This window comes from Tribolium castaneum, chromosome 3, assembly GCF_031307605.1.
Source record: "Tribolium castaneum strain GA2 chromosome 3, icTriCast1.1, whole genome shotgun sequence".
Lineage (NCBI taxonomy): Eukaryota > Metazoa > Arthropoda > Insecta > Coleoptera > Tenebrionidae > Tribolium > Tribolium castaneum.
In genome coordinates, this window is record NC_087396.1 from 13,198,414 (window position 1) to 13,215,613 (window position 17,200).

General features: G+C 34.1%; 3 protein-coding genes across 19 annotated transcripts in view; 2 read left to right on the forward strand and 1 right to left on the reverse strand.

Annotated features, from left to right (window-relative positions):
- Positions 1 to 19: 19 nt before the first annotated feature.
- On the forward strand, positions 20 to 6,893 carry PKD (Protein Kinase D). 2 transcript variants are annotated; one of them, XM_008197623.3, is made up of 13 exons: positions 20 to 212; positions 392 to 533; positions 582 to 726; positions 774 to 905; positions 951 to 1,132; positions 1,556 to 1,974; positions 2,019 to 2,287; positions 2,337 to 2,525; positions 4,166 to 4,314; positions 4,361 to 4,775; positions 4,822 to 5,004; positions 5,053 to 5,138; positions 5,566 to 6,893. In XM_008197623.3, the coding sequence occupies exons 2-13, from the start codon at positions 402 to 404 to the stop codon at positions 5,674 to 5,676; spliced, it is 2,412 nt and encodes an 803-aa protein (XP_008195845.2). In that variant the 5' UTR covers positions 20 to 212; positions 392 to 401; the 3' UTR covers positions 5,677 to 6,893. The 2 variants fall into 2 exon arrangements, with proteins under 2 accessions (XP_008195845.2, XP_008195846.2); XM_008197624.3 differs by having other exon boundaries at positions 777 to 905.
- Mthfs (Methenyltetrahydrofolate synthetase) lies at positions 6,789 to 10,138 on the reverse strand. 2 transcript variants are annotated; one of them, XM_008197621.3, is made up of 4 exons: positions 9,951 to 10,138; positions 7,469 to 7,620; positions 7,294 to 7,421; positions 6,789 to 7,250 (listed from the first exon to the last, which is right to left on the reverse strand). In XM_008197621.3, exons 1-4 carry the CDS (start codon positions 9,961 to 9,963, stop codon positions 6,902 to 6,904), a joined length of 642 nt encoding a protein of 213 aa, XP_008195843.2. In that variant the 5' UTR covers positions 9,964 to 10,138; the 3' UTR covers positions 6,789 to 6,901. The 2 variants fall into 2 exon arrangements, with proteins under 2 accessions (XP_008195843.2, XP_008195844.2); XM_008197622.3 differs by lacking the exon at positions 9,951 to 10,138 and adding an exon at positions 8,418 to 8,569.
- Positions 9,459 to 17,200, forward strand: part of Trpm (Transient receptor potential cation channel, subfamily M) — a 44,336-nt gene continuing 36,594 nt past the window's right edge. For 12 of the 15 annotated variants that reach the window (XM_064355606.1, XM_015981732.2, XM_064355610.1 and 9 more), the window contains exons 1-3: positions 9,459 to 9,594; positions 11,988 to 12,090; positions 14,017 to 14,052. In XM_064355606.1, the coding sequence (XP_064211676.1) occupies positions 12,061 to 12,090; positions 14,017 to 14,052 (66 nt within the window). In that variant the 5' untranslated portion in view covers positions 9,459 to 9,594; positions 11,988 to 12,060. Of the gene's footprint in view, positions 9,595 to 11,987; positions 12,091 to 14,016; positions 14,053 to 14,375; positions 14,683 to 17,200 lie in introns of those variants that run through there. The other 3 variants (XM_015981737.2, XM_015981742.2, XM_015981738.2) reach the window with 2 other exon arrangements.

Below are 17,200 nucleotides of genomic sequence, written 5' to 3' on the forward strand. Positions count from 1 at the left end.
TAACGGGATGAGTTGGTAGCTGCTTGCGGTTGCTGGCACTGGTCTGGTTTTGTTGTCATTTGTCAATCTGTCATGTTTGTACGTCATTTAACAGTGTCTTAGAGGTTGTTTTTACAAACCATTTATTAATGCTTTATATTACTGTAAATAGTGAATGGTTAGGTGTAATTAGGGAACGAGTGTAAATATTTACGCCAGTAGTTACGAATGTTGTAAGTATCCGAAGCACTCTGCGATCAGAGGTGTTGTCTAACGGTACTATCACATTTATTACAATTTTGAGTAATTTGTTAATTATGTTGCTGAAGCATAGTCACTAGTTAAGGACAGTGCTAAAAAACTGTGTTAGCGCTTATTTACAAATTTATTTCACAAGAATTTTTGGATGCAGTTAGGCAAAAATGGATGGTCAGGGGCCAGAAGTGACGTTCCTATTCCAATTTGGCTTGATTCGAGATGCAATCACAGTCCCTGTGGCATCGCTGAACCTCAAAACCATCAAAGACCTGGCTTGCAATTTTATAAACTCGAAAGTAAGTGTTTGGTGTTTGGGGCCACAAAAATGCAATTATGTTGTGCAGATACCCGACCATGGGATCAACAGGTTGGAGGACCGCCTCTTGCTGTTCAGACACGAGTACAACTCGAACAACATTCTTCAGTTCATCAACTCGGCTTCGGAGATCGTCGACGAAACCCTGATCGAGATCGTCTTGACTGGCAAAGGTTTAACTCACCACAACCTGGCCCGTAATCTTACTAGTTTGTTTTAGTAGTTTCAACCCCCGAAATCACAATAGTCAGACCGCATGCTCTCTCAGTTCACTCGTACAAGACACCAACGTTTTGCGATTTTTGCGGCGAAATGCTGTTCGGGTTGGTGCGCCAGGGGCTCAAGTGTGAAGGTAATTTGCGTTTTTTTGTGATTTGAGCTACGGTTGAGTTTGTAGGATGTGGGCAAAATTACCACAAGAGATGTGTGGTCAAAGTCCCGAACAATTGCAGCTACACTCTCTTGGAAGACAAGCAGAGGAGGCGCTCGACCACTCTGCAGGTTCCGCGGAGTCCGTCAGGGGGCTCCAACTCGTCGCTAGCGTCCGCCAACTCGACTCAGACAGAGGACAGTGGCTTGGTAAGGCTTGCTAATTTTTTTACCGGGGGAGTCAGTCTCAAGGACTGATTTTTTGACCATGAGCTCGATCGCATTCCAGTATTTTATACTAACTTGATGTACGAAAAGAAAAATTAAATTTTTCAAACACAGTATTACTAACATGGAAACGAAAGATTAAGAATTTTCTAGCATTTTTACAATTTTGTTATTTTATTTTATTTTTGTGTTGTAAGCAGCATTTTGTTTGTATTTTATTAACGATTCCGTCCATACGAAGCGCCGCAAGTGGTGGAGGTTTTCAGTTTGTACTTGTATTTCCTTTGTATATTGTTTAAATATATTTTGTTTGACTTAGTTTTTGTTTTATTCGAAAACCCAAGACCGCCACAGTCATTCATTGAACCATCCCATGTTGGCTTGAAAGTGCTAAGTGAAGTGTAGTTTCAGGCACCGAACAGGTCACCATCCCTGGGCGGGCGACCGGCATGGGTTGAGAAAGAAATGTCAAGTCGGGTAAAAATTCCGCACACGTTCGTCTTGCACACTTACACAAGACCGACAGTGTGTCAGTACTGTAAAAAGCTGTTGAAAGGACTGTTCAAGCAAGGTCTCCAGTGCAAAGACTGCAATTACAACGCACACAAAAAGTGCATGGACAAAGTACCTAAAGATTGCACGGGTGAAGTGCCAAAGGAGAACTCCTGCAATTACGACTACGCCGACAGCTCTGCCAGTAACGACAGCCAGTGTCACCTGACCCTGGTCGAAGACGAGAACGAAGACGAGAAACTGAATGGTGCTAACAAATATATTGAAGTTATCCCGGTGCACGATGACGACAACGACTCAATTCCTTCCAGGTATTTGGGCGCTGAATTGGGGCGTTTTGTGACTGGAAATCTAGTTGTAGCTCTTCTTCCTCTCCCAGTGCCAACATTCCATTACAACGAATAGTGCAGTCAGTCAAACACACCAAACGAAGGGGCTCCAAGGTGATCAAAGAGGGCTGGCTTGTGCACTTCACTAACAAAGATCGCATGGTGCGGCGCCACTTCTGGCGCCTTGATACTAAGTCAATTGTTTTATTCCAAAATGACCACACTTCAAAGTATTACAAGGAAATTCCGCTTTCGGAAATTCTGACGATCGATTCGGCACGATCTAAACAAGCCGGTACGGTTTTTTGTGGCGTTTAATCCACATTTAAAAATTTTATTTCCAGAAGTTATGCATTGTTTCGAAATTAGGACCGCAAATGTTGATTATTTCGTGGGTCAGGACCCTTTGTACGACCTCCAAGACGGGAACAATGTGAACTTACCACCGCCTGATAGCGGAATTGGGGCTTATTTGGCCAAAAGTTGGGAAACTTCCATCAGACAAGCGCTGATGCCTGTGACAGCCGGTCCAAGTAAGACTTATTTTAGTTTTTTCTGTGGAGGACTATAACTTAGGAGACGAAACGAGGTACAAGATATGAACCCAAAGAAATAGTACGGCAGAGTAAACATGTAAACAAATCGTTTTAAATTAATTTGAATTCAACCAATTAACTAATTACTTGGGGAAAAATGCAGAAATGTTGAGACAGGAAAACTGATGACCAAAATTTTCATAAGGATGATGAGAAAAAAAATAATATTTGAAATTTGTACTTCGTCCCGTATTTTTTAAGATGCTGCGAATACGGTTAAAAATATAAGAAAAATGTTTGGAAGAAATTTGTAGAGAATTATTTTTTTTAATGCCGCGAGACCATAACTATCGTCAACGGTTTAGGCCTGAAAGACGATGAAGCAACGGATTTTACGGTGGTCAAGTAACGGAAAGTTAATTTATACCTGAACTGTTGGAGATTTGTAGAAAATTTAATTCTTTACAACTTTGTCCCTTACACTTTTTTTTATCTTCAAATAATCAAATTAGATTTGAAATAATAAAAAGTTTCCATGTGTTTACAGCGTATTGGACCGAATTTATCTAACATTAAAAAGATTTGTTCTTTAAAACGTCTCAGTCACGGGATAATAATAATAATAATAATAATAAGAATTCTTTATTTACGATTTAAACCCCATTACTACAGTTACAAATAACTTAAAGTACACTCAAAAATTGACCAAACACACTCTTTTGTGTTTCTCACTCGCGTAAAATTATTATTTATAGTCGAGTTTATAACACAAGATTTTTATTTTTTTATGCGAGAAGTATCTATAATAGTTAAAAATTACGTTACTTTGTTTTTTCAATAATCTTTTCACGTTTTTCACCCCAGAAATTTATTTCGCATTATTTTACCAGTAAAATCATAAATGAAGATAGGAAGTAATGACAATATTTTGGGTTTGCTTTAAAGTGAGAAATCTTTTTTTTGTGAAAAAATAATAATTACATTAGCTCGAATTGAAGTTTTTTTACTGTTTATAGTGATTTTGTTAAAACGCCGAAAAATCACCTAATTATGTCGAAAATTACGTTATTTTAACTCATCTGACAAATGATGGCCAAACATGATGTTTTAATGTTTGACTTGATATAAATTAATTCCACAAGTGAGAAACAATTTTTTGCGAATTTTCCCACAAAAAGCAAGTAGTAATAAGTTCAGCCATTATTTTTTTCTTTATAAAATGCACATTTTCAAGTTAAAAACTCATTTACTTTGCATACTTTCATAGAACATATAAAAAAACATATTTTTTATTGGCCCTCTTCGTTATTCTAAGGGAAAAACTGCTGGATTTCGTAAGAAATTAATGTCCTTTCACGTATTTAAAGTGATTTAGTTCGTTTTTTTTGATAAAACACGTCGAAAATCATCTAATTTCGAGTATTTGTATAAAGCTGTGTATAAAGTATGAAGAACCATAACTTAGGAAACGAAACGAGATACAAAATTGCAGGATTTTCTGAACTAAATACGATTGAAGATACAAAAAAAGAACAAAGTTGTAGAGAAGACTAATGCGCGTTTTATTTGTACGTCGTTTCATATCCTAATATTTAGATATCCGTAGTTTTTTCGATTCCATTTTAAATTTTATTTAGAACCGGAAGAGACCAACGAAAGCGAAGAGCACATCATGGATATGAGCCAAATTTACCAGATATACCCGGACGAGGTTTTGGGTTCGGGGCAATTCGGAATTGTCTACGGGGGGATTCACCGAAAAACCTCAAGACCCGTGGCCATCAAGGTACGTTTAAATAATTCAAACCAAAATCAAATTTAACATTTAACAGGTGATCGATAAGTTAAGATTTCCCACCAAACAAGAAGCTCAGCTAAAAAACGAGGTTGCAATTTTACAAAACTTATCACACCCTGGTGTAGTTAATCTCGAGCGGATGTTTGAAACGCCCGAACGCATTTTCGTGGTCATGGAAAAATTGAAGGGCGATATGTTGGAGATGATTTTATCGCACGAGAAAGGGCGCTTGACTGAACGCGTTACGAAGTTTTTGATCACTCAAATACTGATAGCTTTAAAACACCTTCATAGTAAAAATATCGTTCACTGTGATCTGAAACCGGAAAATGTTCTTTTGAGTTCGGATGCGGAGTTTCCGCAAGTGAAGCTGTGCGACTTTGGGTTTGCTCGAATTATTGGCGAGAAGTCGTTTCGCAGGTCTGTGGTTGGAACTCCGGCATATCTCGGTAAATGTTCATTGTGGTTAATTGTTTGCTTATTTTCGCACCGTAGCACCGGAAGTTCTTCGCAACAAGGGCTACAATAGGTCGTTGGATATGTGGAGTGTGGGTGTAATAGTTTACGTGAGTCTGAGTGGAACTTTTCCGTTCAATGAGGACGAAGATATTAACGAACAAATTCAAAATGCGGCGTTTATGTATCCTCCAAATCCGTGGAAAGAAATCTCGTCGGATGGTAAAAGTTCACAAATTGAAAATTGTTTTATTCATTGGTGATTTTCAGCTATTGATCTCATCAATAATTTGCTGCAAGTCAAGCAGAGGAAACGGTACACTGTGGACAAGTCTTTGCAGCATATTTGGCTGCAGGTAAGTTTTGCAATAAAAACACTCAATTTTTTTCACAAATCTTTCGCTAATTGTTCATTCTGTTAAATCTGTTGTCCGTTTTTAAAACCGGCACAATAAAAATTATTCGTATTCAAATAAAGGTGAATAAAAAGTCAGTGAATCATTTAAATTTAATTTGCTGCAACTGTGTCGCAGTTTTTTAGTGTTTCTTATTTGTAAGCCATTGTACAAATTGGTAATAGTGTGATTTTTTTACTAACGCAGTTTTTATTATTTTATTACACTGTAGTTGAAAGTAAGAGAGTGGCTCCGTTTTTCACATACAAACAAAATGAGCAAAAATAATTCATTTCATAAAACCAGCCACGTAATGAATGTTTTTTCTTTTCCCATTTGTTAATTTGTTGCGCCGTACAGTAAAATTGAAAGCAATTTTTTTCGAAAGGACTATCAAACTTGGTGCGATTTGCGAGCGTTGGAGAACCAAATAGGCGTTCGCTACTTGACCCACGAATCGGATGATGCACGATGGGAGCGATACAGGGCGGAACTTTGACCTGAGAAAGGTTGGCTTCACAATGTCAAAAAGTGCCTACGAGGTATGAAGACATAGGCAGCTCAAAATCTACACGGAATTGCTAGAGCACACTAAACGTTTCTCGATAAAATTTTTCTGTGATGTCACCTTAAATAACATTTCGAATTTACCACACAGATGTTTTATCGTACACTTTTTGAATGGTTTCGCGTTCTAAGAGATTCTACTTAAGTACACGAGTTACTTATTATCATATAGTTTATTTTTTATATTGTTTTTTTTATTATTATTTTATAACTTGATTTTATCGTTTTTGTGCAAGCCAGTACTTTCGGTACCATTCAAGCGCCGAAATTTTGTGTTGGAAAGTGCTGGTTTGAATCATTTACCTAGTTGTAAAAATACTCAATATTTTAGCATTTAAGTTGGTATGACGTAAATAAGGAAAGTGCACAGTAGTAAGTATAAAAAAGCTTTAATATTCGTACTCGATCTAATTGTGTATAATTATGTATTTATTTCAATATTGGTAAGTAAGTCTAAGTGTCATTACATACTGTTACTGAAAATTTGGTTGAAGGAGATTGGACAATTAATTTTTAGGTGCTTTGTTCTAGTTCACACTAGCGTGTTGTAAATAGAGATTGCAGAGCACATCTAGTTTTTACCACAACTTCCATTCAACGAAACTTGTCCAATTTTCTTTGATGTCGTCAGCGCTGCTACCACAGTCAAATAATTCTAAAACAGTTAAAATCGCAGCTTTGACGACTTCACCACCTTGTACTTCGATTCTGCTTTCTCAGCCAAATAGTGGCCTTAGATCTTACAAACTCCTACCTGACTGTCGCTTCCAAAACGCAGATTTGTGAAAGACTCTCAGGGTCGAAGTATCAAGGAACTTATTACATAAGGTTGTGTTTGTTGATATTATGATAAATCTCGCCAAATGATTTGAATCTCAAGTAGGGACTTATTCCATGATTTTTGACCTGATCTTGTGATGACAATAGGATAGTAGACCAATAGTATTGCACTTAAAAATCTGGCCTAATAAATGTGCTTCAGTATTGTCACTTTAAAGTTAGTGAATTTGTTATAAGTGTTGAAGGGTTCTTAACGACAAGGACTTGATTTTATTAATTGTATTTATATATTTGTATCATAGTGTTGGCTTGGTACAGGGAATTATATTTTATATTAAATGTACATGTATATAAAAATATACAACAGAAGACGTGTTTTATTCGGGAAACAGGACCAGGTCGATCTGTACGTCCAGCTCTGTGACCGGTAGATCGTCACAGATTTGTTCCTTGAACGCCAAACCTACAAGAGCCGGCGGAACATCCTGATTTTTCCTCAAGTCTGCCATATATCTGTCGTAATAACCGCCCCCATGCCCTAGCCTGTGTCCTTTGGCGGTAAAGCCGACCCCCGGAACAACAACAAAATCCAAACCGCCTGTCTTTAAAGCATCCTCTCTTTGCTCCTTCAAACCCGGCTGTTTTATGCCCCAGCTGGTCACCGGCAGGGTCTCCCAGTCCTGGTACGAGTGTATTTTGACCATTTCCATCCCAGCTTTGCTGTATCTACACCAAAAAATCTAATTTTGTTCTGCCATTCAATACGTACCTCGGAACAAAACATTCTTTCCCCGTTTCGAATATTTTTCGTACGATTGGCTCCGTATCGATTTCATTGTCAATGCTTAAGTATGTTGACACACGTTTGCTCTTTTGGAACGAAGGTAAATTTAATAACTGCAATAAAGACGCTGAGTGTTGAATGTTAATGCGCGTGTTTTTACCTTTTCGAAGACTATTTTTGACTGAGTTTGCTTTTCTTCAGAAGTGAGGCGCTTGAGCCGTTCGCTGATTTCACGACGGACGGCTTGTTTCGTGGTTGCTTTTGTCACCATTGTCGCGTACAGTGATAAGGCAGAAAAAACCTTTTGGCGACCTTTTGAGATAAAGGATGTAATTATGCCAAACAGTTTTATTGACCTTGATTAGAATTTCAGATAAGTCAATCAGTGCAAATTTTCTGAGTAAATTTGTATCAACAAGGATGTTTTTGTTGTTCTCAAACTTATCCATTTTTGAGCAAGTTATGATATTGTTCATTAATTTAAAAATTAAATAAATAGGCAAATGAGCGGAATTTTAATGAAATGTACACACCCTTTCATTTTCAACAAAATAACGATCAGTCTGATTATTTACTGACTTTAATTGTTGTTGGGATAACGCGGGGTGAAAGCCTTAACAAGCATTCAATTGATTGGTTGTCTGGTGTAATTATTGAATTTTTCTGGTATTTTTTTAAACAAATATGCGAACTAATCATTTTCTAAATTGATTAAAAAAACAGAAATCACGCTAGATCAACATTAAGGCCTAGCGCGGCCTCATAACAAAAAGAATTAAGGGAACAGGAAATTCAGTAAATAATGATAATTATAATCACCCAAAATTTGTTATTTTATTATTGGCAATGCTTCATAAATTTTACGATTTAATACCAGCACCATTGAAATGTAATAAATGAAGCATTTACTCGCATTTAATTTATTTATTAATATACATACGCTGCAAATATTAGCCATTTAAATAACAATAATACATTAATTATTTCATTACACTGGCATCATCACAAAATTTTAAATGCAGTATTTACCAAAAAAAGGCTGTAGTTGAATAAACATGATTTTTTTGAATTTTTTTAATTAATTTCCTAAAAAAACTAATTCAAATTACCTTAAGCACCGATTCTAAAAAAAATAATCCTAATGTGTGGTAACGTTCTCAAAGTAAACTAGAACAGAGTATTTTCAGTCTGCTTATTTAAATACATAATTGTTTAAAGCCAAGTTTACACCGATCTGTGTTTTTTTACGTTTTACGTCACATAGTGGAGGCAAAAGCTCTTTATTAGATCATCGCATTCAAATAATGTAATCATTTGGATAATATATGTGTTTTACGTACGTGTAATAAATATTATTGGTCTAGTTAACTCTTGTGACGTTGTAAAAAAAGTAAGTACGTACGCACGTATTTACTATTTTATTACGTCATGTCAATTATTACTACTACTATTTGAATACCTACTGTAAAAGGCAATAATTTTTTTAGCGATAATGATTGTTCTTTTACAAGTAATTAAAATTATCTTTATATGTATTAATTAATGACAAACTAAGGATCGGTTCACATGACTAAAATGAACCAATTTCATTGGTCCATTCGCGTTGTTAATTTTTCAACGTGTTAAATCATAAACTATGAGCCGGCCATAAGTGTATATTTTCATATAAATACTGTATTAATACCTAAGGAATAAATAAAAAACAAAAATTAAATGTGTGATTGGATCATGGATTTATTATAGTGAATGCATCAAAACTAAAAAATGCATTTTCTTTTTGTAAGTCGCGTAATCTTACGTGAATCACCCGGTAGATTAATTAGCTAAACAAAAATTTAATGGCTTTTGATAAAAGAAAAATACTGACAGTACTGTTTGCCTTTGTGAACAAGACTTAAAGATTAGCACTTATTTTGATAGTGATAAGTAGATAAAAAAAGTAAATAAATAAAAATTATTTGCACGATTTCCAGACACATTATCTATACTTAGGTAAAATTAGCTAAGATAATTGTTTTCGAGTTCTCTGATTTGATAAAAACCCATATAATTTTATTAGCGCCTAGAAATAGCCCATATTTTTAAAAAACCAGCGATAATGGTACAATTCAGGGAAATCACGTGTGCGTTGGAGAAATGACGTTTGCTACGACGCTGCCCGAGTGTGTTCGCTCTCTGCGAAAATGTACGAATCTCTTCAGTCCATTTCAAACACGAGGGGGAATGTGTTGTTTGAGAGTGTTGTGGAGTATTTGCGAGAATTAATTTTTTCCGACGTATGCAAAGGTAGCAAATACCACAAGTTCATTTTAAAGCAGAGTTTTTTATATTTTAGTTCGTGCAAAATTAACCAAGAAAGAGCTCCTAAGCTCGCTTAAATTAACATTTTAATGATTTACCGGTTTTTTTTATTAGTTAATTTAAATAAACAACAAAAACTTTTTTATTTTGGCCGAGTCAAAGTTGTTTTTTTTTAATTGGCGTTGCTAAGACAGGTGCTGGCGATCGCATTACAAATTCAAATTTCAAAACTTTTTTGAGGTTATGTAGCCGCAACTCAAGCTTCCCAAAATTAATAATGCCGCAGAATTCCAATTTTTTAATACATAAAGTTGCTTTTAAGAAATTAGATTTTCACTTACCCCCAAATTTCATATTCTGCCTGATTTACTTTATCTATGTATTAAACCACACCGGAACCTTACACAACGATGAATGAATAAGGGATGAGCACCTTGGCGGACCAAGCTTTAATGAAATTGTGCTTCAATCGTATTGATTATGAAAATTTGATCAGTGATTAAATGAGAAATATTAAGAAATCGCGCACTTAAAAGTTATTGGCTCATTTAGTTTCCGGTTTTGATTTCGTTTCGTTACCTCAACTGATAACGGAATAATCATTTTTAAGCAATGCAATCTTCCAGATTGAATAAAAATAAAACGAATGACATACTTTTGTGATAATGTATCACCAAATTAAATTGTTAATAATACTTTTAACAAAATCGTACCGAAATAGTATTTTATGTAATTATCAGTTATAAAAATTTCGAGCAAGGAAATAAGTATGCTTCAATAATCAGCTTGTAGCATGTGTTCAGATATTCCAAATTAAATTTTGTATCGACAGGCTGTAAAGTTGACCGCTATTTGTAAACTTACTGTTAATTATTTAGTCTTTACATAACCTGGATATTTTTGTTTATTTTTATTTTAATATTAAAGGGAAAACGGAAAATGTTTGTACAGCGTTTCACACAATTTTAACACGCCTACAAAATTTGACTTTTGGAGACCTTTCACATAGGTTGGAAGCCTAATTATTGTTTCATTAATAGTCATGAATTACGTTTTTTCTAATTAAAAAATTGCATTTGTGCATTACAATTTTTCAAAATTTGTAATAATTTTGTAAAACCTCCTATAGGTATTGTAGCAACGTTTTCTTTGTACACCATAAAGCCATAAATACACCATAAAGACCCGAAAATATCTACGATACTGATCGGTTCGACTAAAAAACTACAGCCTGTCTGCAATAAATCACACAATAAGTTTGCCTGAGTGATTAGCCTCGGTTTAGGGTAATCATAATAAAAATTTAATGGTGTTCAAAGAAAATGTTGCTACAATAGTTAGGTTAGCAGTAAAATATGACATTAGTATTTATTTTCTACAAATATGAGGCAATGTTTTGCATATTATTTTGATAACTTTGAATCCTCTACAAAATAATGATTTAACGAAGTGATTGGTTAAGAAAAATATTTGGCGACGTCGGTACTTTTAAAGCAATATCTATTCGATAAACTTTTCAATTCGTGACCTAATGAATCCCAAAATAGAGCAAAGATTATTATTTTTCTATTTCTTGTATTTGTTTGCATAAAATTCGCCAAAAACATGATTCAATAATTAAAAGCCAAATCAAAACATTATTTATTTATGATAAAAAAATTAAACAAGGAACACGCGAATGGAGGAGTCAATAACAATAATTATGTAACTTTTCATTCAAACTTAAGTTGGAATGAACCGTATAAATATTTCTAGCGTGGAACACCATAAAGATAATGCTTTATTAAAACAAATATTAATTCTGCTATAAATGTGATAAATGTGACAAATGTTTCTAATTTCCAGCTGGAATGTGGACCTATTTTTGACATGCAGAACAAAATCTTAAATAGAATCAATTAATTTTATGGAGCTTTCCTATAATACAAGCATAGATACTAAACAAGTGGACATCCAATTTAGTAAATTTACGTGTCGTACGTTATTTAATTAAAATAAGTCGACGCCTGTACCTAATCTATTATATTGTGTGTGCAGATTCCGAACTAACATTGTTGTATTGGAATTGTGTTAACTAACACGAACTAGTAACATCTGCCTGTTTGTAATTACAATCTCTAGGTAGTACTCAGCATTTTCATTATTGGTACACAAGTACATTTATTAACGCCGAAAATATGAATGCAAAATAAAATAACTAGTGTCTGCAAATATGTAAAAAATTGTGGTGGTTTCAGCAATTTCGAAAAATCGTATCTATTTTGAGTAGTTATCTTTGTGTTTTCTAAATCTGTGTTTTAATTTTACACACACCCAAATACACTTTCGTGCGTATTTATGTTGTAATGTATAACATGAGTGCATTTTATCTTTTGCAGAACCACAGCTACGGGGTGGTTTGTGAAACAATGGTAGAAACAGTGTTGTCTAGTGAAATTACGCGCAGCCAGCATGAAGAAGTCCAAGTCGCACGCCAAAACGGTAAGTTTCGGTGTCCTTTCACCAACAAATTCACTTCTCATTTTGTCATACACCGAAACGAAACCACATTTTTCAAATTAATTTGTGCGTTTTATGAAGGCTGAAAAGATTCGTTGCTGAAAGGTATTCGTTTGTTCGTAACGAATTCAATGTTTTTTTTCGAACTGATAGAATTGCAATGTTACGAATGGTTGAAGTGATAATTTTGCTGACAATATGAAATATGAAATGCACAGTACAATGGATCAGGCTATATCTAGCAATTACTGCATTGCAATATGCAGACGTAAAGGCAGTTAGCTCTTTTACCTAATTACACGTTGGAACAATTGTTATGCTTTGACGGTTTTAACACTTCGTTACGTTAATTAAGAAACACGTATCGAAAGCTATCGACTTCTTTGGCGTTAATTAATATATCCATCCCGATTTTGTCTTTGGTGACTGGTGGTGCACGACTTTTGAAAGATAAATGTTAGTGTGTTGCATGTTTTAGTTTGATATTCTCAAGAAGGGATCACATTTTTAATGTTATGTGTAATTTTAGAAAAGCACCCATCTATGTGGTGTGAAAGAAGTTGGTTATTACCCAGACAACACATTTGGGGAATACGCTTTTTTAACTGTCAGCGAGCACTGTTTCGTGTAATTTTTCCCTGTTGCACAATATTGTAGATGCGGCTTTTGTAATTCCTCTATTATGGGACAACAAACGTTTAATACCGACCACAAAGAATCAATTTCTGCTGATTTGTTACTTTTACACAATTTCCTTTATTGTCAATAACTGGTTTTTAAAGTCGCGAACAAAATTTCTTATAATTTTTCTAAAGTTAGCGTAAACTTGAAAATTGATAGTGAAGGTAAACTTTGTTGCAAGGGCACGTTGCGGGCCATAAATCATTTAGCAAAAGCAAGCAGTTTAATTGTTAGAATTTCCTTTTATGGTCGTTTACTCACCAAATATTTTTTAACTATTCAAGTGTCTTTTTTTAGTTACTTTGAATTTTTAAAGCACTAAAGAATTGACCTACAAGTGAATGAATAAACTGCTGATGTATGTAAGGTGTGCAAGTTTCCAAATTTATATTTTACACGTGCTACGTACGCATAAATGCAATTTGGTAAAGTGATCCACTTTATAATTTTCGTTCGATGTTTCTCAATTTGTAGTGACATAAAGTTTAATCATATGTAATTCAGTTCAGGGTCGGCTTTAGCACTCAAATGTAAATCAGGCATTTATACCACCAGTTAGGTACAATAATGGCTATTGATTCGCAGCCATATACATACAACACGCACCCTTGAGACCATAAAACATGCCAGCTTTTGGCGACAAATAAATATTGAACTGTAGAGATTGATCACTTTATTTTTTTGTCACGGCGACCGTTGGTCATGATTTTTATTGTTTTCACGAATTTATCATTTCTATTTATACGGACATGTTCCGATGTTATCTTAACTACGATTATTCAAAATGCAAATATTAATATAAAATATGGAAACCGGGCATAAAATTTAAATGACAACTTATGCATAAAAACCAAATTTTAGTTGATCAATAAATTCGCCATGCAAATGGTTGTCACATTTTTCGGAAACTAAAAATTTAATGTTTGTTTTTGGAATATTGCGAAAAGAAACTTGGCGACTGCTCGTGCTATCTATAAAAATTTTATTCGTTTATATAGAGGCGGAACAACTTTTATTTTCCAGTGGCTTGAAAATTATCCCTCTGATGTTACGATATTGAATAGGGTCATAACCAATTCGAAGAATTTTTTTAACATAATTCATCATTTGTTTATTTCTTTAATGTTGTAAAAATGCAGTGATTTAATTTTCCATCACGGTTTCAGGACGCAGTTCATTAAAATATCCCCAATAAAAGTGTGTGTTACTGACTTTGTGAATTTTCAGCAATCTTACTCTTATCTGGATAAACCGAGAGCAAAAGTAAGTTCGATGTTGCTTTCACGATTTATTTTATCCAGGTTGCATGATTATGTTTATTTTTCTTTTATAAATATTTCAAGCATGATGTTACGGCTCGTGCTTCATTTGCAGCTTAAAAAATGCTTTGAACACGCATAATAACTGTAATCGAGATACTTCCTTAGGAATTCGACGATGGGCCTGCACACCCGCCACGATTTTTAATGACATCTGGATTCATTGAACTAAAGTAGATAATAATAACTGGTACATTTATCTGATACAGCAGTAAACATCGCAGCCACTTGACATAACAGATCAATTGACTCAGTTGACACGAGTAATTAAGCGTCGTCGTTGATACTTGCGTTTGTCGCGATAGTTTTAGGAAATAATTGTATTCGAGGTAACTATTTCTAGAATCCGTTCGTATAATCCGAACAACAACACGGCGCATGATAAGGTCTAAGAAATTTAAAATTATCAACTTGAACAAATAGTCTGAATGATTCGTTTAGTACTTTAAGGTCGGTAGTTCGGTCGGTTGCTATGACTTTAAAAAAGAGTGATATTTTGCAATTCTCCCAAAAATTGAGTGGCAGTTTCCAAGAGCTGTGTACGATCCGGAAGAAAAAAAAGAACAAAGATGAGGTAGGCTTACAATAACCAAATTACCGCAGTGGATTCACGCACACGGAAAATTAATCGCGGTCAAGCACCGCATTTTTCAATTCGTTTGTTTTTGTACTTAGAGGGCACACGCACGTTATCGTCCTTATACAATCCTGATCAAATATAATCCCCAACCGGCTTTACCCCCTACGTTGCGTCATTTAAAAATTGTGGATTTAGTTATCCAGATAAGGACAATAAACAATGAGTACCATTTTATTGATATACTCCGAGTTGCAGCAATTATAGATTTAAAACAATAACAGTTTAAAATGAAGGTTCTGCGAGCAGTGATTTGCCGACTTGGCATTTTTTATGTTAAAGTATGTCATATTTTTGCAAAAATTTGCGATAGGATTTTGCAAATGAATGTTTGGCCATCGAGTGACGGCCTTCGCAAGGTATTATCTATTTCCTTATTACCAATAATCACGAATTAGTCTGTAATTTTTTTTTAAATTTTAAATAGCAGATGTGCTCTACATATCAGGGGTGAAAGTAAGTTGCATTTGTTTACTTTCAGTTTATGAAGATTTCAGGACATTAAGGTTTGTTTTTCCTTCGAGTCGTGTTTATTACGATGTTTACGAGAAGCTTTAAGCTTGATAGAGACGCCGCATCAACAGAACAATTTTTCATGGATAAATGATTCCGTCTAAGTTCTATAGAATTAATGTCTCATTTTTATTAGGGTTGGTTCGCTCTAACTAGGTCAGTAGGACTGAACTTTGTGACCTGTTTTTGTGAAGGCTGCACAGAGAAACTTTTATTCGGAAGTCGTTCATTTCTAAAGAATATTGAATTAATTTCTATTCAATAGACATCTGCTACAAAAGATGTTATAAAACTGATATTGGACGTAATCCCGGCTGCATTATAATGATTTCAATTAAACTTTCATAATATTTTACAGACAACAGCAGCGAATTGCTTGTTATTTCGTGTTTTTTTGTTCGTTTTGCGTTCGCTAGACAATTTGTTGGTATTCTCCTTATTTTTCACTTACGACATAAGTGACAGTGAAGTTTAGAAATTTAATTTAGAAAACCAAACAACGTGGGATGTCTTTTGTGCCTCTTTTAATCAAAAAGAAAACTGATGCGTTAATTTTAATATCAGCTTCCATTTCAGTTGCTTCAATAAGGCCATTAAGTTTTCGTGGCAGCGACATTTAATTTAATCACTAATCAAAATACATGTTTTAGAAAGAAATCTGAAATTCTTTAATCCCTTAAATAGGTAAGCGTTACATTGCAATATATTTTGCCTTGTATGCTGAAATAACAAATTCAATTTGAGACGAATTCAATCGATGTGTACTAATTATATGGAAGCTTTAGCAAATAAACATTTTAGTGTATATCTAAAAACGTATTTCGCAAATTTCCTACATGTTTATTTAGCCTGATATCACAACGAATACTTTATTAATTTTTAACGTTTGCGTTTCGTTTGAGTGAATTTTTTAAATTTAATTTCAATTATAATTTACACCTGACAGATGTTAGCGGTTTAATTTGAGTTCCATTCAACAATATTATTGATTAATACTTTTGTATTTTAACAAAAACATTGTTTTCTATTTGTTTATTGAATGTTACAGTGCTTACGTTTTTAATAATTAAATACGGCGTAAAATGCCGTATTTTTTACAAACAAGTGAAACAAAGTACAAAATAAAGAATTTTAAGTAGATACATACATATCTATTTGGACTTTACACTTTAGGACTGTGGAATATCCATATCATGTGATAATTTCAATGTTAAAAAATGTTAAAGAGAATACTGGAAAAAGTCATGGCAGACTTTTTACAGATTGAGTGAGCTTTTGCGTGGTAGTTTTCAATTTACAAATTAAAGCAGCTTAAATTTCACTACCTAATTTGAATTTATGTAAAAGTTGCATTCGCATTCATTATTATAAATTTCAGTGCATTTTACAGCTCTTTCGTGTTTTATCTTTATATCTTAGTTGATTTTTCTAGAACGTGAGGTCTAATTCACAAAAGAATGAAAAATGGAAAAGTAATTACAAAGCTTTCGTCACGTAAATAGCATGATATTAGTTGTATTTTTAGTTTTTATTAAAAATTACTCGTGTATTACGTTTAATAAGAACTATTGAAAAATAAAGTTATAACATGAAAAGCTATTTGAAACACATTTCGAGTTTTATTTGCGGTAAGTTTATTGGTTTTATTTGTTACACCAAATCGTGCGAGGTATTGTATACAATATTCTGGCTTTGGGGCAAAAAGACGACAAAGATAAGTGGTTTCCAATTTTTATCCGAGAGGAAATTTTGTCATTTTGAAGATATTATGTGTAAATATTGCAGAATGACGTAAAAATTTGTATTGATTTTTGCCTTCTTAGTGTAAAGTATCTGCGATTATAAAATGTTTGCAACGTTTGATGCGAATGAAAAATAAATAAATTGAAGTTAGAAGAATTTTCTAAAGGAATGACACAGATCGATGTGCGAGTCCTCGAAG